Source organism: Chamaea fasciata, unplaced genomic scaffold (assembly GCF_029207755.1).
Source record: "Chamaea fasciata isolate MVZ Bird 193981 ecotype frontalis unplaced genomic scaffold, bChaFas1.0.hap1 SCAF_16, whole genome shotgun sequence".
Lineage (NCBI taxonomy): Eukaryota > Metazoa > Chordata > Aves > Passeriformes > Sylviidae > Chamaea > Chamaea fasciata.
In genome coordinates this window covers 3224124-3249361 of record NW_027094101.1, presented here as the reverse complement: position 1 = coordinate 3249361, position 25238 = coordinate 3224124, and the positions used below count along the sequence as shown (strand labels likewise).

Below are 25238 nucleotides of genomic sequence, written 5' to 3'. Positions count from 1 at the left end.
CATATAAAAAATTGAGTGAAAGAAATATCTAAAGCACACTTCCTTACAGAATTTGAACAGCAGATTTACTACAGAGTAGCACTTCCACTGACAGCTATTTTCTGTGCTGCTAACTGCAAGAGCTATTTTGTCATGGGTGGTAAATCTGACAGATCATTCACCAGAAGAACTGCAGAACACATTCCAGCCTGCCCCTCTGTGAAAGTCTTGTGCAACTGAAAGAAAAAATCAAACCATCTTGGCCTCTCTGATTCATTAACCTTCCAGGATGCTTTAAAAGATTTTTATTTATTACCCTACCCTAATTTAGTAATCTATAATCAGAAGACAAACATTCAAATTTTAGAGCATATCAAAATATTCCAAAAATTATTACAAAAAAGATGGCAGCTATTTTACAAAATGTAAAATCTTTAAAATTTTCTAGCTATTGTGAATATTTTTGTAACTCACTGCAATTTCCAAAACTGAAAGCCTGCCTTCAAAGGAGAAAATACATCATTTAAATAATGAAGACTAGGCTTTACATTCTGAAAACTGGAGTTGTTAATAAATGTGGATGAAACACCAACGGTAAGTATAAATCAAGTTGATACTTTAGACTTAAATAAAACCCTTCATATGCATAATCTCTACTTGAAAAGTTCACATTTATAAGCATTTGCACCAATATCACCAGAAGCAAACTAAGTAACCCACTCTGCACAGATTCACTCTAAAGAACAGACTGCACCTGCTCAGAAACCAACTCCTGGGATTATTCTAAATTAGAATACCTGGAACTGGATAGAAAAATAATCCATTCTGTGAGACTGATTGCCACCAGTCTTCATTAACTGGCTATAGTGGTATGACAACACTACAAACGTCCTGGTGGAGTGCAAGGGGCCCGAGCCCCCCTTAGGTATTACCTTTATCTACATGGTAGATAAATGCTTCTTGAGTCATTGCAGACAGCAGATGTAAAACATTAGTATAAATCCTGACTTTGTCATCGCTGTTATCCTCCCAGGTATAATCCTGGATCACGTTTAGTAATCCTCGCACAAGAAACAACACTCCTTGTTCTGGATGGTCCTACAGAGAAGAAAAAAGATGGGTCAAAACTACACCACAACCCTGGAACAAAAATAGGATTATTTGCAGTCATTCTGTGGTGTAGAGCTGCAGTTTGAGCTCTATAAAAGCAGAACTACAATATAATTAAAGCTGACAGCTACTTTTCTTAAGTGTGCTTCCTGCAAATCCTTCAAAAATTTTTTTCCAGTTTCCATCTAAAATGCCCATTTGACCCATAATCAGAACATGATCCAGGCAGCCTCCACAGACAAACTTTGGAATGCTTTGTTTTGTAGTCATGGGGGAGCAGTACAAAATTAATTGTCAGCTTCTTAACAGCTAAGCCTCTAAAATTAAACACTGGGTAGATTTCGTTATTAAAATCCTATCAGTAAGCTGTAGTGTATTACTCATGTAATTATGAGTTTCAGAAGAACACCTACACTGGGAAGTCAGTTACAGACAATCAACAATCTTTTCACATGAAATGAAAAGAAACACTCTGCTTTACATAAGCGGGGAGTTTTTACAAGCAGCTTTAATACTGCACCCGGCTAATTCCAGCTGGCAGTTGGATCAGTGGCACCAAGACACAGAGGACAAAACACAGTCCACTGGGGACACTTCCTTTTGATCTTCTGTAAATAGGGAACAAAGTTAAGGAAGCTAGTTTTCTGAATCCTGGCATCTCGCTGCAAGTTATTTTTCATTATTGGATCTGAGAGGTTGTATCAGTCCCTTCTTCAATCCCGTTAATGATCCCAAGTCACTGCACAGCCTGACTCCTGCAGTCAGTGCACAGCCTGACACATCCCAGGGGCACCTTCCCCTTCCCTTCTAACACAGCACCTCCACGTGTCTCAACATGCATGACCTGGGAGAGCCCTGCCCTGGAGCAGGGGGAATCCACAGCTCTGACAACAAGGATTTGAACAGCACCGCACTCACTGCGTGCTGCTTCACCAAACAGGCAGTCAAAGGAAAAAGGAAGGAGAAAACCATAAGGGAGGTTTCAGTGAGGAGGAAAAGCTCACTCTCTCCAAGAACAAATGAATATACTTCAAACTTCTTTTTCTGTTCCCCCAGGTTAATTTATAATTTTCCCTCTTCTTTTAGATATAACTGAAAATATTTCAGAGGGAAAGTTACATCTCTCTCTAAACTTGACAGCTAGTTAACAACTGGAAGGGCGTAGAATGCTAGTACTTTGTGAAATATTCATCAGAAGAGGAAGATCATGCCAAAACACATCTTCTAATTATTGTTTTCATTCAAATGATTAGGCAACCTATACCAAAGTAACTGAAACTAATAGAAACTAGAGCTCTATATTTCTCCCCTCCTCATGTATTAGAGTTTTTTCAGTACTTAGCTAATAAACCAGTAAGTGGTGTTGACACAATTAAATGATGGCGAGATGTCACTCTACTTCAAATCCACTTCTAGTGAGAGGTGTTACTGAGAGTGGCAGTGCTGTACTTCCACCTCCACACAATTGTTCTGCCTCCCCATTTTGCACTGGGGCGAGTGATTTTGCAGCCAGTGAGCAGAACAGTTTATCTTTTCACCGAAAACTAATCCTTGCACCTCCCACTCCAGAAGCCCAGTCTACTCTAAATTTTTAATCAGGAAAATCAAAATAGTCTACACTAACCTATGTGCCATTCATGCACACCCAACTTACCGGAACAACTAATAATGTGGAAAAAAAATTACAAAGGAATTCCAGGAGGAAGGCATCAGAAGGTCGCATCTTTCCATCTATGCTGATCATTTTTGGCACTTCAGGAACAAGGCTCACTGCAGCTTTGAAAAAAGCATCAGCTACAAAATAAAAATAGAGTTGCTGTTATATCACTCCAGCTGTGATGGCAGCCATGCCTGTGACCCAGTGGTTGCTTTGAATTTGCTTCAAATAGATTACAGAAAATGAATGTGCTCGACTGTAGAGAAACCCAAGACTCAGCAGTGGTCTGATTCTTGAGAAGTCTGTGTTAATTCAAATTATGCTGTTTCTCCAAAGGAATTTCCCACATAAATCAAAACTTCTGAAAATATAACTCTTCTCCTTTGCATAACAAGGAGACATCATCATTTCGTATGTATTGCATTTATAGTAAGAAATTAGCAGATGGTTCAAAATTGACTTATCAAAGAAATGCTTATGACAGGAGAATGGGGAATCCAATGAGGGGAAAACGTTCATGCTATCTTGTTCACCAGTTCATTCACAAAAGGCTGTTAAAGTTCTAAGGAAGTACCAACCATTTCATATTTCTGATTATTTATAATCCCTAAAAGTAAAATGTTAATATTCTCGAACCTGGGGTATTGCTGGTTACCTAGATAAAAGGACTTTTTCCAAGAATCACAATACAGGAATTGGAGAAACCATCCACCATTACAGCCTTGGCAGAATAGCTATTAAGAAGTTTTTCATAACTCTTTATTATGTCTCTAATCTTAAAAAAACAAACTCCAAACACTGGAACATCTATCCCTCAGTTTATTAACATTCACAAATTAAAAGCAACAATATTTTCTCTCTGACACTAGAAGACCTCCCATATATGCTGAGTTCACAAAAAAATTTCTGACAGCAACATTGTTTTGCACTTTCTTGGCAACATTTCAGAATATCCAAGCATCCACATCCCACTCAAGCTGTTGAGCCATATACTTCAAAACAACCTTCAGAATTAATATCGGATCTTTATTTTACAGGAACAGAGACCCAGGCCATGTAATCAGCTTTTATCGAAGGCAAAAGGAGAATTCTTGGTGAAAGCCAAGAGGTGTTACATGGCTGGGATGGAGATACCACTGACAGGCAGGCATGGGCATTTCCAGGAGCACAGCTTGCCCTGGAAAAATTCATTTGAGACTCCAAGCAAATTTGCTAAATATAGTACCAACTGATATCTAATTTAAGCTTATGAGGAATACCAGAGAAACATGTGCTTTGGAAAAACTGTAGTTCTTCTCACTCTTGTCTTCTCAGCACCTAAGTCCTCAGGCCCTTCTGCACTTTTTAGTGCATGGAATGCAGACATCTTCCATCAAACATTGTCCTTCCTTTGATTCTGCACATTTGTTTTGAGGTGAAAGAATGTTTATTTCCAATTTATGAGTTTAGACAGCCAACCCAAAGGAAGGTAAGTAATCTTTCTCGGAACTTTATTTGAGGAAGGAAGGCAGCAGCAGATGTTCATTCTAGCACAAAGAAAATGAATCGCTGTCACTTCCACAGTTGTCTCCTCAAAAAAAAAAAAAAAAAAACCCAAAAAAGTGCACGTCCCACATCACCATATAATAAAAACATGTGACCAGACAAATGAAAAGATGTGCCTTAGAGAACAGTCTGCATACCAAAGTACCCATGTCTGTGCAGGGAATGCTCCTGCCTTCTGAAGTTATTTCATAACAGGACGAGAATGACCTGTGCAGCAATCAGCATCACAGTGAAAAAGAGCTGGAAAGTACCTCACCCTAATTTACTGCCTGCTCTCCTCTCCCAGCAATCACAATCCTCCACGTTCCCCTCTAAACTTCTGCCACAGCGCAAGCCCAGAACCTTTTATCTTCAATTTGAAAACCTGGAATTTGATTCAATTTACTCTTCCTTTCTCTCGCTGTGAACGCGAGCTGCCTCCTCATCCAGCTGAGCGGCTTCAGAGCCCCGAGTTCCTCGGAGAGCTCCCTCCTTCAAGCCACGGGCTCCCTCGATCCTCGGCTGCCACGAACGCCCTGAGCTTCCATCTGTGCCTTCCCTATCCACAGCAGCCACACAGCTGCTGCTCCTGGGCTGTCTCCATGCGGCTGCTGCCACCACGGCCGCAGGGTCACCCTGAAAACCCCGCACACTTGTCACTGTGCCGTTGAGACTCTTGCCCCACGCTTTTAATCCTTGTTCCTTGCCTTTTTCCCCCTGCTTCTTCCACTCAATGCAGCAAGGCAGGCCAAAAAAGCAATGCAGCACAAAACAGTTGTGTTTCACTTTGGTACATCCAGAAGAACTGGCAAAGGAAGATGTGTTCATTTTGCAGTAAGTCCTGCCAATCTGTGCTAACCATGAAATGGTTTTATGCTGGAAGGCTAAAAGCACATTTATCCTAGATATACGTGCTTGTGCTTCATAAGAAGCAAAAATAAATGTGTATCAATGCAAAGGTTTTTATTACGGACTGCAGAAAATGACCTGTCCTCCAAACATTACCATCCTGGCAGAGAGGTGTCAGAGTACACATTACCTGCTCTGAGTTTGGAGAAAAGGCTTTGTAAAAAGGCTGTCACAGACACGCTGTTTTTTCAAGTATGAAATGAGCATCAGTGTTTAATTCTGAATTACATTAATTATGAGGTTATGCAATGATGGTTTCTCTGTATCTTTAAAAGTCAATTTTCAAAACTATTACTGTAGAGATGTTTTAAAACAAAACCATACATTGCTTTTTCTGGCTTCCAAAAGATATAAAGAACCACTTAAAAAGCACTGAAAACCACAACAATCTTATGTTCTTGATTAAAAACCCAAAAAGAAGATAAAAAAAGGCTGCTTCTGATGAAGGATGCTGTTTTCTTTATCTGCCTAAAGTACAATACTGCTTCTTAAGTGAACCACTGTTAAACTGGATAAGGGGAGAGCAGCCTGTGCATTACAACAAATCACCATGATGAAGCCTTCCCCGACTGCTGTTAATATCTTGTGCAGTGCTCTGAATGTTACACACTTCATGCTTCACTAAATTCATCCTTTCACAGCAGCTCCTTCATTTTGGTTGACCATAATCCTATAAATCTTTCCCCCAAGCATACATGCTGACCTTCAGGCTACAAAAACTAACAATCTTGGATATCCAAGTCAGCACTTCCATAAATAGCCTCCTACACGAGAAAAAACCAATGAAATTGGTGTTGAATGTTCTGCTATTGACAATATTCACCATGGCACATGCACACGTGTTTAATTATACCTACACACAACTATATGTACCTCCATATATTTCTATGTATCCATCTCTCTCCATATAAAAATTCAGCTTGCATTGTATTTTCTGTATCTCTGACAGCCAATTAAACTGTATGAATTCAAGATTTCAGGCAGGCAAAAATAAGGAGGAACAGAGTCAGAGATGGGAAAACAATTAAACTCCTTAAGTCCACCTTCAAAGAGCAAAAGGGAGCGAGTTTAACATACCTACCCAAAGTATTTTTAGTCACGGCTACAATTACACCAGGCTAAGTCCACCCAAAGGACAAAAAAAGGGACCATGCACATCTTCTGCATTCCACACCACTTTCCTGTCTTACAACACTGTCAAATCTAATTTAATACTCTGAAGATTTTGCTTCCACATCCAACAGATGTTGGAAATTTAATGAAGCTTGTACTTCAGTGCAAAAAACTATCGGGAAGCAAGCGTGAGGGTTTTGTTACCTCATTTTTTCTGTTAAATAAATTAATCCATTACTGTTTTGACAACCAAGCATTGTAAACATTTGAATCCCCTTCTTACCACATTGGTGAGGTCACTGTGAGAGTTCTGCCACATTGTTGAAATGTGGCATTCCCTTGAACTACTGCATCTTAAAGATCTCTACGCATCACTTCCAATCCAGAAACAACCAAGAATTCTTGGAAGGAAGAAACTTGAAATTAGGGAATGAATGCACTGCTGCTTGGTGAGCTGGAATGTACTATGCTAATTCATACTATTTCATACTGTGAAGTAGCTGCAGATAAAAAGGTAATTATGTGGATGAAGCTTGGTAGAGCCAGTTTTAGGCATAGCTTGGTTAAAGATTGTTACAAGGCATTAGTACTTTGAGACAAAGGCATACAGAGGCAGAAGTGGAATATTTGTACAGGGCCATCAGGCAGTATCAGCAAGGACACTGGACACAAGATATTTTATTCTTAAGGTGCAATCAGTAAATGCAACACACACCCCACCCCACTGCCTCCCCTCTCACCCAGAAAGAAAACCAACCCAAAAACCAACCACAAATTATGGCCTGCCTCTCTAAATTCTAATTAATCCCTAAAGACTGTGAGGTACCACATCAGCAGCAGACTCTAAAGAAAGCTCCACCAGTAATACTGAAAATTTCGAAGTAATAAATGCTTCAGTTAAATACTATAGTTTCTACTGTTACTATGAGGCAAAAAAAAAAAAAAAAATCAATTGAGCAGACATACAAAAAAAAAAAGATACAAGGCTGGAAAGTCTATATGTTTTCTGCAGAGAGAAATCATTTCTCAGAAGTCTCTCAAGTCTTCCAAAGAACCAGTAAGATTGTGTTTAAAAGTAATTCCATTAATAAATACTTAGTGTTTAAAAAACCGTTTACTCTTTATTCTTATAGAAACGGCTCTTTAAACAACTAAGCTGAAAGAAGATAAAGAAAAAGGTCCTCATGACACAACTTAAAAATGGATGGAGTGGATGGGGAAAGGAGAGGGAATAAAACGTTTTCACAGTGGAGCAAAATAACTACTGCATTCCTTAAGGTTTTGCAGAGACATGTCCTTAGGATGAGCTGGGAGGTGACAATGTTTGCAGACTGGTCTGGAACGTGACAGCAAAGCATCACAGATGGATCTCATGATTCTGAGCAATAAAGCAGCAGATGAACTCTAATATTAGTATGGCATGTGGGGAAAGAAACAGCCTTTGCTATAACTATAGAAAGAGAAGCTCTAAATAGGCTACTTACACTCATGAAAGATTTTGGAATCATTATAGATGGTTTCCTGAAAACTACATCCTAAACAGCTGCTGAAAAAGCGAGGCAATTATTAGAATCACTAGGAGAGTAATGGAAAACTGAGGCGTCCTTGTATCATTTATATTGCTGTTGGGCATTTATACCTGGAATAATCTAATCTAGTTCTAATCTTCCCATTTCCAAAAGCATAAAAAGATTAAAAAGGTGCTAGGGCATGGAACTGTTTCCTTATTAGAAATGTCAATACTGACGGCAGATTCTTCAGGAACTTACCAACTACATTATCTAATAGACAGCAAAAAGAATATGCATCAGGAATGACTGAATTCTGTTCCAGCAGATCAGCTCTATGCTCTGAGCCACTCACCTAACATTTCACAGAAGTGAATCCCTAAACATGAGACTTCCAAGTTGCAGGTAACTGTGGAACTCACTATCACATGAAGTTACAAAGGCCAAAAAGTAAAAATTGATTAAAAACACTGAATTCCCAAGGACTGGTCCAACTATTTTATTAAATGCCATGGTCCGGTCCATACACAAGCTTTGTTGAAGGGTGTATTAAACCACCTGCACCTGAAAGCCAAGAAGCATCATTCTACATTATTGTTTCCTTAGTAGATGCTACAAGACACTTTCAAAAACAGGTCATGGGCTAGACAGACTTGAAGAACTGACAGACTGATATCAAGTACTAGTCTGAAAAGCTTACAGAGACAGAGATGTCACCTCTGTCACATCATACAGAAAAGTGATTGGCTGGGATAAAGAGAGGAACATGAAAAAGCTCAGGGAATGGGAGAAGTCTCCAGCTCTGGAAGTCCCAGGTAACAGAAGAGGTCACAGTTCTGTCCAAATGAAGCAACACTTAGCATTGCTTGTAAGGAAAGCAGTATGACATCATTCTTTCCCCAAAGCTCTTTTACTGCCTTCAAGGAAAGCAGTAGATGAAAAGATAACAGAGTCACCCTGTACCATTCTCACCAGAGAAACATGAGCCAAGTCCTAGTATCTGTAATTAGGAAAATCTCTTCATGTTCCTATTTCTCTAACTTCTTTGCCTCAAGTTCTCTCTATTTATACTCTTCAGATCTATGAAGATTTCAGGAGATTAAGAAGAAATACTAAAAATTGTTATCTAATGGTACTGAGAAAATACTCTAAACCATTATTAGACTATGATTTAAAATTACTTATTAGATATTCCATACCATACTTTCCCCAGAGTGTGACTGAAGCCGTAGAGAACACTCATAGAAAAGTAACATTTTCTGCAGTAGAAAAGAAATTTTCTTTGCAATCCACTAGGTGTAACTGTGTTTTAGCCACAACTGGAAAACAAAACAAATACCTGCAAGTGCATTAAGCACTGTATGCTTCAGAATTAAAATCTGCATATGCTAAGCAAAAAGGTCTGCAACAGTTGACCTCAGAGACAGGCTCTCCATTTTTATAAAGTTTAGTGTTTGACAATATCCCAGTGAAATTAGTCAGACAGAATCAGCTGAATTACCTTATTCACTCAGCATGTTATTTCAAGTGAGGCAAAGATTTCACAGCCTTTAAAACAAAAATGCTGCTTAACACACATTAGCAGAAAATTATGTCATCTCTACCCACCTGCTGAATGCTGTGACCAAACATTAAAAACCCATGCTGTCTCTTTTCTGACAGACAAAAGTAGCATTTCCACAGGGAGAAATGTGGAATGAAATGTGTGCAATGAAAATCATACCTATATCTCAGAAGTCCAGAAGAGTGACACAATGGAGCACACATTTAATCTCAATTTAGTCCAAGCACCCCCATGACAGAAAGCATGACCAATGAGAATTTATTATTCTCTGCTGGCAGCATGCAGTGCTCAGTGGCTCAGTTAAGAAAAATGAAAAGCTCATCTCTGCAAAATCCAGCATCTTCCTTTCAAAGATGGGCTCTTAATGGGCTCTCCAGAGATACAAGCTATGCATCCAGAGCAAATTCACCTAAAACATTTTAAACATAATTACAGATTCATTTCATTTAAAGCAGGTCTTGGGATGTGGAGACAAAAGAGACAGCAGTCATTTTTAATGCATTCTGGATGTTCCCAGACAGACATCCATCAGTGTATTAATGCTGGAGTTTCATGAGCCTATAAATTCACAGTTCTGACCCAACTTCATTGTCTTAAAGAAAATCTATTCCACAAAACATTACAATTTTCCAATACTGAAGTATTTGGATGAGTTCAAACAAGTGATTTGACTAACAGTGTGGCAAATCCAAGCAAGCAAGGCTGGGGCAGAGGAAATGGAAGCAGCAATACACAAGGACTGATGGTTATGACCGCTGACCCTTGAAACTGAGGCAAAATCCAAACTTTTCCAGCTCTAAGCAGATTAGCTGTGGCTCTCCAATTGCTGATAGCTTATCAGTGCAATCCTCAGACTCATAAATTCATTTATTGTTATGACCTGCACATCCTCCTTTTTCAAGATAGATACATTGGCAATTTAGAGAAGTCTTCCTATTGCCAACACAAGTCGTGGAACTCAATATTTGTGTTTAAGTGAAAAGTCAACTCACTGAAACAGCTGGACTCCCCATAGAAACTTAAAACTGAGAAAAATCCAAGACTTTACCTTGCTACAAACACCAGCTGGAACCTTTCAGGAGGAAGTGCATATACAAAACTCATGCATGCACCACTGCTGACTGAGCTATCAGATCAGGTACATTACCTTTCAGCTTTATTTCTCCTCACAATTTTAAACCAATTAAGCTAATTCAAATCAGCATGAAATAAAAGTTACAGAAAAGGCACAGTTTCCCTTCCTGGCCTAATGCTATCATTAATGGCACACTCTTAAATCTTCACTTCATGCTGCATTGGTTTTAGTAGACCAGAGTCTGATTGGCACCAGTTAACTCAGTTAACTGACTGGAGTGAAATTTGCTGTTATGAATTAATCAGTACTTCTTACTTCTTACTCATTCAGTTGAGATACAGATTAAACAGTGTGAAAAGTAACTTTCAAGGACACATTATGTGACTTCAGAGCACCAACATATGGAAAGACAGTTCACAAAAAATGTCCCAAGACAGTGCCTAACTGTTTAACACATGCTAAATTACTCATGCAAGTGACATGTCTCTGAGTACAAATTATACCCAAAATAGCTTTGCTAGGGGAGCAAAGAAGTGAGTAACTATAAAACCTTGGTAAATGAAGTAAGTTACAGAACATCAGCTTTGCTTTTGCTTCATTTTAACACAAGCAGAGATGGACCAAATGCTCCTCTCTATAGCTTGTGGGTCTAAAATTCAGGAGAATGTGGTTAATAAACATACATTTCAGAGACTGAGTTCATAATACTTTGTATATATCTGCTACCTTAAAAGATTTCAGGATAGGGATCCTGGTAATTGTTTAGTGAGTACTCTGTATTCATGTATCAAACAACAGCTGTGCACATTTGTAAACACTCACCCTGAAAAATATGGACAATTGTTGGGCCCGGGAGCCTCACTCAGAGAAGAAATGGATCACAAAAACAGTGGAAAAGCAGTTTATAAGTTAAAAGATATTAAATCACAGAGTGGGTTTCAACATGGTCAGGGAATAACTCTCAAAGACCAAATATTACAGAAAAACTGCTTTGGATTTGCTTCCAATAAGAGAAGCACTGCAACACAGCAACAATAACAAAAATTGCCATACAGGATAAGGTAAGCTGGTCAATTAAATAAAACACCATAGAGAGAAATAGTGATTCCATTTATGTGAACTCTGAAAAAACTGCACAGTGCTAATTGCACAACAACAGACTTTGCAAATCTTTTATTTGCACAACAAACTTGGACACAACAGTCGGCTTTACTCTAAATCCCTCTGCTTTGCTGTATGGGCAACATCAGATTCAAAACAAAGAAATACAACAGTCACTGTGAACTAAAAAGTCTTAATCAGCATCCTAAGTCAGCTTGTTTGTGCAGCTGGAACTTGCTGGTAAATGCAGAGCTTGAAAAACAAGCTCTTGTGAAGAAGCACAGAGCTAACACAAAGAATTAATAGCAACCACAAAAGATGTTGCAAAGTAATCCAATTTATTACCCTCACAGCTCCACTGGAAACATGTAAAAGAAAAGCATTTACTATCAGACAGCAGACATTTAAAGTCAGGATTAAAATTGCAAAATGAAGTAGAATGACATCACTTTTAAAAGGAAAAGAAAAATACTGCAAGCAGTTAAAAGTATCTGAAGACATTTGGAATAGACTGACTTCCATTTGTAACATGAACGAGATCATATCAAATGGTGATACACACTTAATGCTCATTCTGATGCCAGAATAGCTCCCATTTTTTTTCCCCAGATCACTTTTTGTCAGAATCTTCTATTACCTAACACTGAACAAACAGGACGGCTGAAAATGTGCTCAGGCACATTTCAATCAATAATTCAGATCCAAAAGAAGAAAATACATTTTTCAGTCTTCACATGATCTGATATTATGCCATTGTTTCACTCTGATCCAGTGGCACATTTTCCTGGCTAAGCATTTATCATGCAGGTGCTTTGATAGCAAGTTTCTGCTGTCACTGACCTAGCCTGGAATTCTTTTCCAGCTGATCAGTGAATTTTGTCAGCCTGTGAACTACTACACAGATGCTTTCTTTTTTGGTTTTTTTTTGGTTGTTTTTTTTTTTCAATTATAATAAAGCACATAATTGGTGATTAGAGTGCTTGCATAATTATGCAGGAGAAAAACCTTCCGTGCTTTCCATAATTCCTAAGTAATTTAGGATAACCTACCTCATGAGCAGGACTATGTCAACTATAGTCAGCTGTCTTGGCTCTTGAGATCCCGTTGAAGAGCTGCTTTAATAGGACACGGTTTTGCTTTAACAATGTTTCAAACAGAGCTGTACTGTAATTGCATCATAAATATACATATGACTTAGGATATCAACCAAGTTATTATTCACAGTTGGAAATATTTCTGAAATCAGAGAGCCTTTAAGTAGACAAATTCATGCCTTACCTTGTGAAAGGCACTGATTTGCCAGAGCAACCTGCCCAGAGTGTAGATACAGATTAAGACGTGTGAAGATACTGCTCAGAGATGGAATTGTAATGAAGCAGAAGGCAACACAAGCCTAAAGAAAATTTAAAAAAAAATTAGATAAAATTCCTATCTCAGAGTTATAACTATCTTTACTGATTTAATACACAATTAGGAATCAAAACCTGTAAATCAGTTTTGGGAAAGATTTTCAATACTAATCAAGTATTACATGAAGCTCAAAATCAGCAATTTTAAATTTCTAATAAGTTTTTAAATAATTACAGAGTTGGGTTTTTTTTAATTGTTACTATTACTAGATAAGCTGAGAACTGACTCTATATGACTGTAGCTCAAAGAGTTCCTCTCTCCTCAGGTAACCACCTTGCAGCTCAAGACCAAAAGCTAACTAGAAAAGCAGATTAGTGTCCTCAGGGAGAAACCATCTGCCAAAGTGCTCAGAGCAGGTGCCCTGTGTGTACTGGGAGGAAGCAGAGGTAGCCCAGGTGGAACTATGGGCACAGCCCAGCCACCCTCTGCCCAGGACAGCACACAGGTGCCCTAAACCGGAGTCCACTGCACACTCAAATAGCTTCCCACATGGAAGCAGACGGACACATCTTGGTTGCCACATTTCAGGTTAGAAGAAGGGAACACAAGCAACCTGAATATCCTGTGATGGCCTGTGCACAGTTTAATGCACATTTGGCCATTTCTATATAGACTCAGAGGCACTAAAGCTGAAAGGAGCACCTTATTTGAAATTCAAATCCTGATTTCAACATATCTGTATTGATATTGTAAGACAGAAGTTTGAATACATTTTATACCCCATCTCCCATTCTCTCTGTGACTGAGTTACAGAGAAATTTGGCATTTTATTTCAAATATAATTTGAAAATCTGAGCTTTCCAGAATTCACATGAACACCTCTCTGGTGAACCTTCCTTTGGAGAGGGAGTCAATCTTGCCACTCTTTTTCAGCACAAAGCTGCTATTAGATGGTTTGGGACTTTTTTTTTCTTGAACAGCAACATTTGGCTTTGGAGAGGAAAGAGTGCTCATAACAAGAGAAAAATGGGACTACAAACAGTGCCAAAAAATACTAACATACTGGTTTTGCAAAAATTATAAACTTAGGTGGCAGCAGACAGTATTAACTGCAAAGAAAGCAGGCTCAGAGTTTATTAGTCAGACCTACCCTGACAAATGCAGCAGTCTTTCTGGAATGATTTCCTTTCATCACCCTTCTGGTTTCCATTGCTAGTTGGTTCACAGACTACACACACAAAACAAAAGCAAACCATTAAGAAAAATGCACAGCCTCAGTGGCAAATAACCTGCACCTTTTACTGCAGGCATTTAGAGAATAGCCAGTGTCCAAAGGAACCCTGATACAGTGGGTCCCCACTGGACTATTTGCTTTTTACTGGGAGAATTTTAGTGACTGTTCCTTAAAGCAAATATGACTCAATTTGTGAAAGTAGACTTGTTTTATCCAAGCCTTTAGCTTATCCTTTCCTTCCCTGCTATAGTGCTGTCACCTCCTTGCTAGCATAAAAAAATCATGATTTCTATCTTACACAGATTAAAAAACCATAAACCAAAATAACAAAAGGATATAAGGGAAGACACAATGTTGCTAAGGAATCGGACGCAGCTACTGCTCACCTGTGACTCAATACAGGAAAGAGATTAACCTTCCCAATCACAGCAGGACTCTGCCTGGATCTGCAGCCAGACACAGTCTAATCTTTCCTAGATGGAGGATTATAGAGGAGGCAACCCAAATTCTGAATGCACAGAAGTGCCATTTATTTTATTTTACATGAAATCTCTTGCAAGATAGCCCATTTTCTTTGTTGCAATGATACCATGCATGCCTGTCAAGCAAGAACTTCAGAGTGTTTAGGGGATAAAACTAGAGACAAGATCAAAGTTCATTTTATAAACACCTGATTAAAACATTTCAGATTTATTTTGCCATAGACCAATAATCTGAGCAGGGAATGGGAGAACTGCAAATATATCCTCATTTATTAAGGAAACGTAGATAAACTGTGGCTTACATGAATCAGCTGGACTAGAACAGGCTCCAGATTGCAGAACATTGACCTGGCTTCAACATAGAAACTCAGCTGTTGTTCAAAGTCACGGCCAAATGAAACCTATAAAAGAAAAAAGGCTCCTGGACTTTACCACTGTAAGCCTTAAATCTATGTAAAACTGCATGCAGATAAAGCACAGATGCTCAAAAGTCAAAATCCCTATATACTGCTAAGGAGAAAACCCAGCAGTAAGAACAAATATCTCTGTTCTCATAACTGTCTGCAATACCTGAGCTTCAGGGACATATGAAAGTTTTATTGTTTTGGGGTTTTCTCTGTCTATACTCCACATGATGGTCTCCTTTACAGATCAGGTATTTTTTAAAAAAACAAAACTTAAATCCTAGCTTTGTGAAGTGTTTTCAAAACTAGCAGAACTCTTGATTCTTTATGGGAGAGGCAAAGGCTTGGTTTTGATCATACTTAGAAAGCAAGACAAAAAACCCCAGAAAAATAGAACTGTGAATCTGTATTCAGATTCCTCTAATTTCTACTTGATAAAGGGCCTCCAGCAGAAAACAGCATATTTCCTAATTAGATAAACCAGTAAGAAAAGCAGCTTTTCCTTGAGTTTGGTTAATAAATACATGCTTATACAAAAGCTAAGGCAAAAGCCTGTACCCTTGCATTCTGGCAGGAAAGAAGTCAAAAAAACAACCTTTGTGTGAAAACAACCCTCGTCCAACCCTGAATATTTAAAAAAACCCAAGTGCTGTCAGCTGGAGTGTCTCAGCTGTCAATTAAAAGCAGAGCATGAGGAACAGTCTCCAGGCAATCTAGGTTTATGTATTCTATTGCAATTTTTTTTTCTAATAGAAGGCTGCATTATTTATTATTTCTCAAGACATATGCAAAAGAATTTTTTTTACAGAATTAGAATAAAATTTACATTTAATCCATACAGTGAAAGATCAAAGAAACTGCACCAGAATACAAAGGATTGCTTCTCACATTATGGACAACTGTCTTTGCTTTTCCTCTATTTGTACAACTGCAGATTCTTGAGTCCTAGTCTCAAGAAAACTTACCCAAAAATATAAATTTTCCCATCAAAAAGACTGACTGTAAGGATGACTGTAACTTTTCCCTCCACATCTTAATGTGTGCTGGTTTCAATTCATAACATGTCATTTTGCTGCTGTGGGATTTTTTTTTCCCCCTAAACCAGGACTATCAAGACACATCAAATTTTGTTCAATTCAGGCAATCCTCCTAAAGGAAATTATGCTATATTATACTGCATGTAAAGCTTAATAAAGCAAAACTATATTAGAACATGAATTAGCAAATTATTATAGCTGAAGAAGAAGCAACCATCTAGAGTAAATCCACAGAGCTGCAACAAAGAGGACAAGTAGACACAGAGCCTGTCAGCTCTATGTGAAAGAAAAATCAGGCACTGAGAGTAGTGGTTAGAGAATACAAAAAGCTTGAGAAAGTCTCCCTAGAACACCCTGACATCTCAAAACCAACAGAGATCAACAAAGGATTTATTGGAGTAAGAGTGAGGGTTAAAAACTAATTTCAAGACAAAGGACCGGAGGGTCTCCTGGGACTACTAATTTAATGATACAAATTCTCTTATTTCTGAATTAAGATAAACAGAATAACAAAAAGGTTACACTTATTTTATATTTTTGAAAGCTGGTATTGGTTCCATTTAGAGCTAAGTAGTGGAACTACTTTCCCATAAACCAGTGACCTCTCTGATGCTTCAGGGGCTGTTTAATTTTTTAATCCATGTTCTGTTTTATAGGAGATTTACAAAACTAGCAGAAAATATGATGAAATAAACAACATGTATACTTTAAACTTTCATCTTGCACTGTATCAGCTTCAGCACTGTGACAATTCTTTGAACACAGACACACTTTATTTCACTGTCTGTGGTTTTCAGTGCTCTGAAGCAAGTCAGAGATTGGGCTCTGATTCAGCCACACAGGCACCTGCTCCTCATGGAGCACAAAAATCTGAGCTCTAAGGTGCACCCAAGAGTTGCACACAATTGTCACTCACCATTTTTATGAATCCATTTATCAGAGCTGCTAACATTCTTTTCTCATCCTCAAGTGTTAGTGCACTAGAAAAAAAACATTATTTGGTAATTTTTAGAATATTTTTTATCCTATTTCTCTATAAAGGTTCAAATAATACATAGTATTTTATAAATTTTTCTGTATAAAGCAAATTTTAATGTGAATATCACCAAGTCAGCCATGAACCAAATTAAATTCCAGATTTTAAAAAAAAGCAAAAATTGCTGAGTGTCTTTAGATTCTCTAAAAAACTGACTTTAGCATGAGGAGAAGGAAGCTACACTAATGTTTTTTATTGTAGCAAACAAATGCCTTCAGTCTTGTGTTGCAACATGAGAACTTAGGTAAGAAGGAAGTCTAAAAACCTAAAGAAATTACTAAGTGTATTCTTAGAAGAAAGTTTACCTATTTAAGGAGTAAGGCTTTTGAAATACCCTTTAAATATTACACAGTGTATAACATTAGTTTATTGTTTAGTCTGAGGTTTGTTTTAAGGTTTTTTGTTTTAACTAACCTTGCTTCAGAATTTAAAAAATAATTAGCTTCATCTTGCTACAGTGCTGGGTTTTCCCTGTGTTTTAGTAAGAACTGAACTAAACTGATATGTAAAAAGGAGTTTCTTTTCAAAACTATCACAGATACCCATTCTACACCAAGAGTCCAAAATCTGATTTGAAACAAATTTACATCACATAAAACCCCAGTCAGTCAAACCTGTTTCACTGAAAATGGATGGACAGAAAGTTAAATTACAATTAACTAATACAATTTAATCCCTTTCCTATTATATGCTTGGCTCCAGCTTTGACCTTTAGTGTATCAGTTACCAATTTCCAACTCAGACACCAGATGGGAAGAGAACAATAGTTTTACTATACAAATTCAGTGAGGGAGGAAAGAAAACCTCAGCATGATTAGCTCATTAGTGCATTGCCAATCAAAAAGAGTCAACTGATGGCCTCTGAAAGGCTCAGAAGGCTTGTAATGAGATCTCCAGGTCAGTAATAGGTTTCCAGTTCAATTGTGAATCAGACCCCCACCAGTCTAAAGGCTGTTCTCCTCCAACAGCTGCTACAGGGGTCAGCGAGCCCCACACAATGAGCTGGGAGTTTCCTGAGCCAGGATGCAAAAACAGATGCAGGAGTTACTTAAAAATAACTGAAATTTATGATGATTTACCAAGAGATGTACAACCATCTTAGCTCAAGGCACTGCTGGTTTAAGGGATTTTAAAGGTCCCAGTAAACTATCAAATTGTTTTGGCAAACTGTCAGAGGAAGCACCAAATATGGATTGCTATAAACTGCTTTATTTTTTTAAACAAGCTCGTTTAGGTACAATATATTGTTCTATTTAAAGGCTGAAGTGGCTTTTAGTGCAACATACAGCCAAATAAGGTACTCTAACCCAAAATAACGCACTCTAGCTGGTATAAATTTAAATTACGTGCTAAATCTCTTTATTGACAATAAATCTTGCATTCATGGCCTATCAAGGATGAGAAAGCTTTAAGTTCCTTTGCAGCATCTGCCATATTAAGGGCTCTGGGCTCAGAATGGCAAAAGAGACTGTGCCCTTACCATTCAACCCAAAGCAGAAGGAAAAAAAGGTTTGTCCTCTTGAGAGCTAGAATTTGCAGCATTGTGACCCTGGCCCTGTTTTCATTCAGACACAGATTTTGGTGTGATTTTTGCAAGTTACCTACAAACCACAAAATGCTTTCCACACTGCACAGCTGCTATTGAAACAGTGGGAGGGTGCAACAGGGCACAGGGGATCCCAAACAACCTCAGCCCTCAAGGTCAAGGGCAAAACAGAAGAGAAGGAATTAGGGGAAAGATACAGATGGTTCAACAGCTTCTCAGTTCTAGCTTTCCATGTTGAAGCTCCTAGAGATCTTCCAGGTATCCTTTTTAAGATTTCACAGCCCTTTGTAATGACTGAAAACAGTGACCCACAGAAAGGTGTAACTGAGTATGGCAGTCTGTGCTTTAGCATTCACTTGAATCTCAGAAATAGCTTATTATTCACTGTAACTCAAAGATTACATTGGTTGCACTCCCCAAGTGTTTTGAAGATTGGATTGTAAAGCGTCTCTCCTTCACTGGAAAACTACAAAACCACTGCTACTTCCCTTTTAAAATTCTGCTTCAGTATTCAAAATACAGCAGTAATTAAAGAGCAAATGGTACGTGCTGCCACTTCACTGCACAGCTCTTCCCTCAGCACTAATTGGATTCATGTCTTAATCCACCTTGAAACAAACAGCCCCAGAAACACGAAACCACATCAGGCAGCCCAACTTGGCATAAATGAGAGCTCTCAGGAGAAGTTCCTCTTACTTCACAGAGTCATGCATCGTCTTACAGATGTGCAGGAGAGCATTGAGTATCACAGGATCCTTTGTTGACTCCTGCTGATGCCTAGAAAGAGTTTTAGAAAACGTGATGAAAACTCCTGCTCCGTCAAAATGGAAAACAGTGACTAGATTAGCACCTTTTTAATGCATTATTTCAATCACCAGCACTGTATGACACTGCACAAATTTAAGGCCATTTGGGAACCACAGGAACACCAATGATCACATGGTTAATATGTGTACAATTGCAACAAATGCCAGCCAAGAAATATTATCTTAATATACACAGCTGCACTGCCAAGCCAGACTCTGATTCCTTAAGGGACACAGCAAGGTGGACATGTGATATATGGAGGCAATCTAAGAACATCAAAACAAAGCAATCCTGGATTTACCAAGATAAAATACAATTTCTCAGCTACTCAGGGACAGACAGGAAGGATCAGTGTCAGGTTTAGGCACAGAGGCACATGTGCAGTGCAGCTCCACTAAGATGATTAAGGGGCCACAGCATCTCTCATACGAGCAAAGCCAAGAGAGCTGGCCCTGTGTGCCCTAGGGGAGAGAGGGCTTGGGGGGCTCAGCAGAGAACAGAAATACCTGAAGGGAAGGTGAAAATGAGAAAAAAGCTTCAAGAAACCTGTTAATTATTTGAAAAGAAAAGAGCTGCTGGACTTTTAAAAGTGAATATATTTTTTAAAAGGTGAATATATTTTTGTTTTCTAAGTTAATTTTCCACTGTAGCAATACTCTCTGTGCTGTCACAGCAACTGGAATGTGAAATAAATTTCATAAACCAACAAAGGCAACACAAAAACAAACAAACAAACAAACAAAAAACTAAACAAAAACCTCAGAGAACAACTATTCTGTTAACCCACAGCAAGTCAGCATCAATATAATTACTTCAACTCAGCTTTCTTTGTGAACAGTCAAACAGTCCACCAATAGATTAACAAAACTGACACATTTTCTTTTTTCTTTCCCATAGCTTGGAACACCTTCACAAACTAAATAGCCAATATCCTGACTCCTCTTCCCTAGCCATCTTTCAGTAAGTTTCTCAGAGCCTCCAGAGTGCATTTCACTTCAACTGTCTCCACTTACTTAATAAAAGATTCCATAATGCACTTGCAAACCTCCACTCTCACACTTTCCTTCTGGAACATATCCAGAAATGGCAAGAATTTCTCCTGAAAGTACAAATACATAAACAAGTAAAATTAGGCATATTACAAACAACATATTGAAACAGTAAATATTTTTGATAAGTTTTATAAGCACAGCTATTTAGGTAAAGCTATTTTCACCTTTTTTGAAAATTCAGTAATTCATCTCAAAGGATGAAAAAGTGGAACTAAAGGAAATGGAGTATGGCTGAAAGATGTATCGATTTATTGATTGCAGAGACCCAGAAGGGAACACAAAATACAGAACTGTTTGAATCAGATGTTGCACTTTATTCTTAAAAGCAAACATATGCTTCAAACAGCTTAAGATCATGACAAATTCAGACAACCATGGGAAAAAAAAGGCAAGATATTATAAACAATTAAAATAGTCTACACATCAACTATTTCACATCTATCCAGAGCAAGTTAAGGTCTAAGACATTCAAATTTCCTTCAAAAAACAAAGGTCTAGGTTGTTTAACATACTAAAATACTTGGTTTCTGTATCATCTCAAGAATACAGTGAGGGTAAGTTTTTCAGAATTATCCAAGCAATTTTTTGAACAAGACTTGACCCCAAATCCACAGCATCCATCCTGAGTTTCACTCTTCAAATGGTTTCTGTACTTAGACACACACTGACTGCTGTCTTTGTTGCTATTTTTCTACCTCATTTACAGTCTCTGACCTCTCTGAGTTCCACTCTGTCTCAATGCCAAGTGTCAGTGGTATGAGAGGGTATGTTATATATCGCAACACAGAAACAGCTACCAGCAATTACATTAACACACACACAAATAAATGCTATTTCATCTTCCATTGATTGTCATTTGGGCCACAGTAACAAACAAACTTAGGGAATTTAACAGCCTAATGAAAACAGTATAGAAAACTGGAATTAGAATAATAAGGACTTAAGTAGTAAGCAGCAGAAAGCTCACAAAATATTTCTGCACTTAGCAGTTTGACAAGAAGTCCTTGCACTTCTTTGAACTTGTAAACAATCTAAATATCCCAGTCAAGGTAAATTCTCTTGCAGAAAAACTGCCAAACAGTTTTTCTTTAAAATTTATTAAGCAGAATATCACTTACCACTGAAAAAAGCAGAGCAAAGTCATGGATATAGGAAATAACTTTCTGAATAATTGACTGCAGCTAAAGGGGAGAAAAAGGAAAAGTTTTAAAAAAGGGGAAATGATTGCAATATGAATTAAATTAAGACTATCCACACCAGAGATTATTCTTCTCTAGTTATTCATAGAGAACTCTTTTGAAAGATGCTTCAAGCATTCATCAACATAATTTCTTTCCCCAAAGCAGGACAAACTATAGCTATGCTATTCTGACATTTTCCAATATACCCTTCAGAACCCATATTGAACAGAGGCTGACCAGCCTGCCCAGGCTTCATTCGCTCTTCACTTCCATAGTTTGGCACTTTTTTTTCCATTTAGAATCTTCATGTCCTCTAGCTCTCTGCAGTAAAAAACTCAGCCAAATAAACAAAGATAAAAAACCCAAACCAGTTTTTTAAATATTCTCTTGTAGGCACTTTTTCTACCCGCCAAGTAACCACAAAAACCTTCTCAACTAATCCATATCTCATTTGGCATTCAGTCTCAAGAACTGGACACAATAATTCTGTGAAGGCTTAACAATGCCAAGTAGGGATAGACTATTTTATAGTTTACTTCGTTTTAAACAGTCTACCATGAGTGCTAATTTCCTTCAGCAAACACCACTGCTGATGTAGGAGTTAACTAGCATTTCTCAGAATTAAAGGACTGATGTGCATGGAAAAAAAGGAGAAATAAATCACAGCATTACAGTGTTCCAAGAGGCTTCCCAAAATATAGCTAGTGTTTAAAAATAATTATTTTGTTATAAGAGTTGTCAGTAATGTTTAAGAATTAATTCCATTTAAGAAAATGCCTATCAGATTTTTACAGATTTGGCAAAATGAACTCTTTACCTGTGGGTAAGCATCTTCAAATGCTCGATCAGGAGTCATGTGTTTGATAACATCAGCCAGAACTGTATTGACCTCCCGCTTCTGTGTAGCAAAGAACAAGGTTACAAAATGAAATTGGCACATAAATCAAGTCACTAAACACCAGCTGAGTAGGATAATTTATTCCCATTTGCCAAAGCATCAGCTTTTTATGGAGCCCTAGTTAAGCCAGGAACTTTAACCATAGCTCCAGTAAATCTTTACTTAAACTGATCCATCTGCCATTAAAACAGAAGAATAAGAAACCTTCAGTGGTATGGGGTAGTAAAGCTTCAAAGCTGCATCTTTGTCCCCACTCATCTTTCATGAAAGAAAACCCTTTTTTTTCCCCTATACATTTATACAGAATAGTCAAAGCCTTTCCATCTTTAATACCAGACTGCTTAACACAGCCACTTAGTCTGTATCAGAAAAATTCAAAGGAAAAAAAGTAATTTTCACCTACCGTAAAATGTCTGCATGTGTACTCCACCCACACTTCAGCACAGTTGATATAATCCTAGAAATACATGTGTCTTATCATTACCAATATTTGCAGGAGACTGTGAGAAATACACTTGCAAAAATGACACTTAAAAGAATTAACTCCTGAGGTATGATTCATGCAGACCTAAACACCTGGAACTCAAAAGCTGCATTTGTGTAATAATGTTATGTAAAATTAAGTTATGCCTCAGCAAAGCTAAGAAAAGCAGGGATGATCCAAAGATATTACAGACATCACTTTTTTTTTGCTGCTGTGTGTATTTAGAAAAGGTAAACAATGTCATGCTAAGCACATGCTTACAGAACAACTGGCTACAACTTTGCTCTAAACACAGAATCAGTAGTGAAACAGAATGGACAGTAACACACCTGTGGGTTCTTCAGCTTTGTTATAACCTTCCAGGCTTCATTTAATATTTGAAGGCGGTCATTTTCAGGAGGATCAGCCAATGCCAAGTTTAATCCCAGGGAGCGAAAGAGGAGATGCTGAAAGTTAATGAGAAATTTTTAATTAAAGGTAGATAATGCATGTCCATCCAAGACTGGTCTGGCAGGTACAGTGTGCAGAAGGTTTTCCGACCAAACCACTTGAATAATTTTATTCAAGTGACACACAAGTTATGTAGGCAACTAGAAGCACAAAGACCTTTGTCACAGAGAAGGGATTGTTACAAATTCCATAGAAAACGTTACCTTTGGGAATCCAGACTCATCACACTCTTTAATCATGCCAATGAAGTCCATTGATCTGGCAGCAATAAACTCTGCCCTGAACGCCGACATTACTGAGTTCAACAGCAAAGCACTGCAAGGAACACAACACAGATCAATACAGCTCAACACCAACTCACATTTACTGGTACCTGCATTTACATTCATCTGAACTTTTTAGACTAACAACTGTCCGGCATCTATCGTTAATAAAAAAAAAAAAAAAAGAAGAGAATAAGGAAAAAAAAGACCCTCACACAAACTGAGCTTGCTTTGATGAGGATTAATGATGCATAAAAAAACCGAGAAAACATTAAGCCACCAGATAAGGAAAAGGTAACCCAGCCTGTAAAATACTTTTTCCACCCAGGTGTTTTTGAAGCCATCATTTTAGCAGGAGTTTACTAGAAATATCAAGCAAACCAGGAGTAGCTGACATTTACAAACTGGCTCTCTGTTTAACTACAGTTCAGAAGAATACTTAGGGAGGGCGAATCCCTATTGAAATTTCTCCTCATTAATTATATATGCACTATAAAAGCCACATTTCTAGCAGCTGCATTGTTAAGATTAAAATAAATCCAAAGTCATGGTCATGTGATAACTGGCAATGACATTTTTAGACACTTCTGATTAACCATTCAGACAGGTATTTGTGTTACTATCAAAGCCCCAATGGAAGATTGAACTCCCTGCATCACTGTAACATCCAGTTTACTCAGCCACGAGTTAGCTCTAGAAGCTGCCTCCTAAAACACTTCACTAGTCTCAGACAGTTTGAATACAGGGCAGTTTACCTTGAGGGAAATTCTGTGGAGTGCTTAAAATAACCCAACAGCTTCTGTTTCTGCCTGAACTTTAGTGGTCCCATCACAATTTGACTGGAATTAGCATTTTATCATTAGACAAGCACTTCCAGTTCACTAGGTCTGTGCTTTGCAATATAGAGGAGCAGGCTGTCACTGTTCACTTACATGGCTGCAAAGTAGCTCATGGAACATACTGAGATTATTTAAACATTCATATACTGATGCCTCTTGCTTTGTAGTGTTTTGACAGTCATGAGAAGACACAAAACACAGAACTCCACTTTGAAAGAAGACTACTGTTTTAAACTGGATTACTCAACTTCCCAGTAAAAAAAGACATATTCCAAAATCATTTCTTTCAAAAAAAACACCTCATTATACTCAACATTTTATCCTTCCTTCAAAGAGCAAACGGGAACAAAGAAGAGGAACCTAGCCCATTTCTAGGGCTAGGAAGCTGATTTGAAAGTAAGTTCCACCAAACAAACAAATCAACACCTATACAAACCTATTTGTACATCAGAGGATGTGAATTATTTTTATCTGTTCTATACACTCTGATACAATAGCATTTTCACAGCACATTTTTAAAATCATGTTTTACCCACACACCTCAACTCAGTCACAGAATGCTGGCATTCCTCAGCTAAGTGATTAACATATTTTAGTTCCTCAGCTGCTGCAGAATTGGACTGCGTAAAGCACAT

The 25238-nt window shown here is 38.0% G+C and overlaps 1 protein-coding gene across 3 annotated transcripts in view; it reads right to left on the bottom strand.

Annotated features, from left to right (window-relative positions):
* Positions 1-25238, bottom strand: part of VPS35L (VPS35 endosomal protein sorting factor like) — a 46431-nt gene that overhangs the window by 4781 nt on the left and 16412 nt on the right. For all 3 annotated transcript variants that reach the window (XM_066198315.1, XM_066198318.1, XM_066198316.1), the window contains 13 exons: positions 23705-23816; positions 23381-23497; positions 22971-23024; positions 22487-22567; positions 21607-21669; positions 20450-20535; positions 19326-19406; positions 16964-17027; positions 14909-15007; positions 14041-14118; positions 12819-12933; positions 2744-2883; positions 912-1077 (listed from right to left, as the gene is read on the bottom strand). In XM_066198315.1, the coding sequence (XP_066054412.1) occupies positions 912-1077; positions 2744-2883; positions 12819-12933; positions 14041-14118; positions 14909-15007; positions 16964-17027; positions 19326-19406; positions 20450-20535; positions 21607-21669; positions 22487-22567; positions 22971-23024; positions 23381-23497; positions 23705-23816 (1256 nt within the window). The remainder of the gene's footprint in view (positions 1-911; positions 1078-2743; positions 2884-12818; positions 12934-14040; positions 14119-14908; positions 15008-16963; positions 17028-19325; positions 19407-20449; positions 20536-21606; positions 21670-22486; positions 22568-22970; positions 23025-23380; positions 23498-23704; positions 23817-25238) is intronic.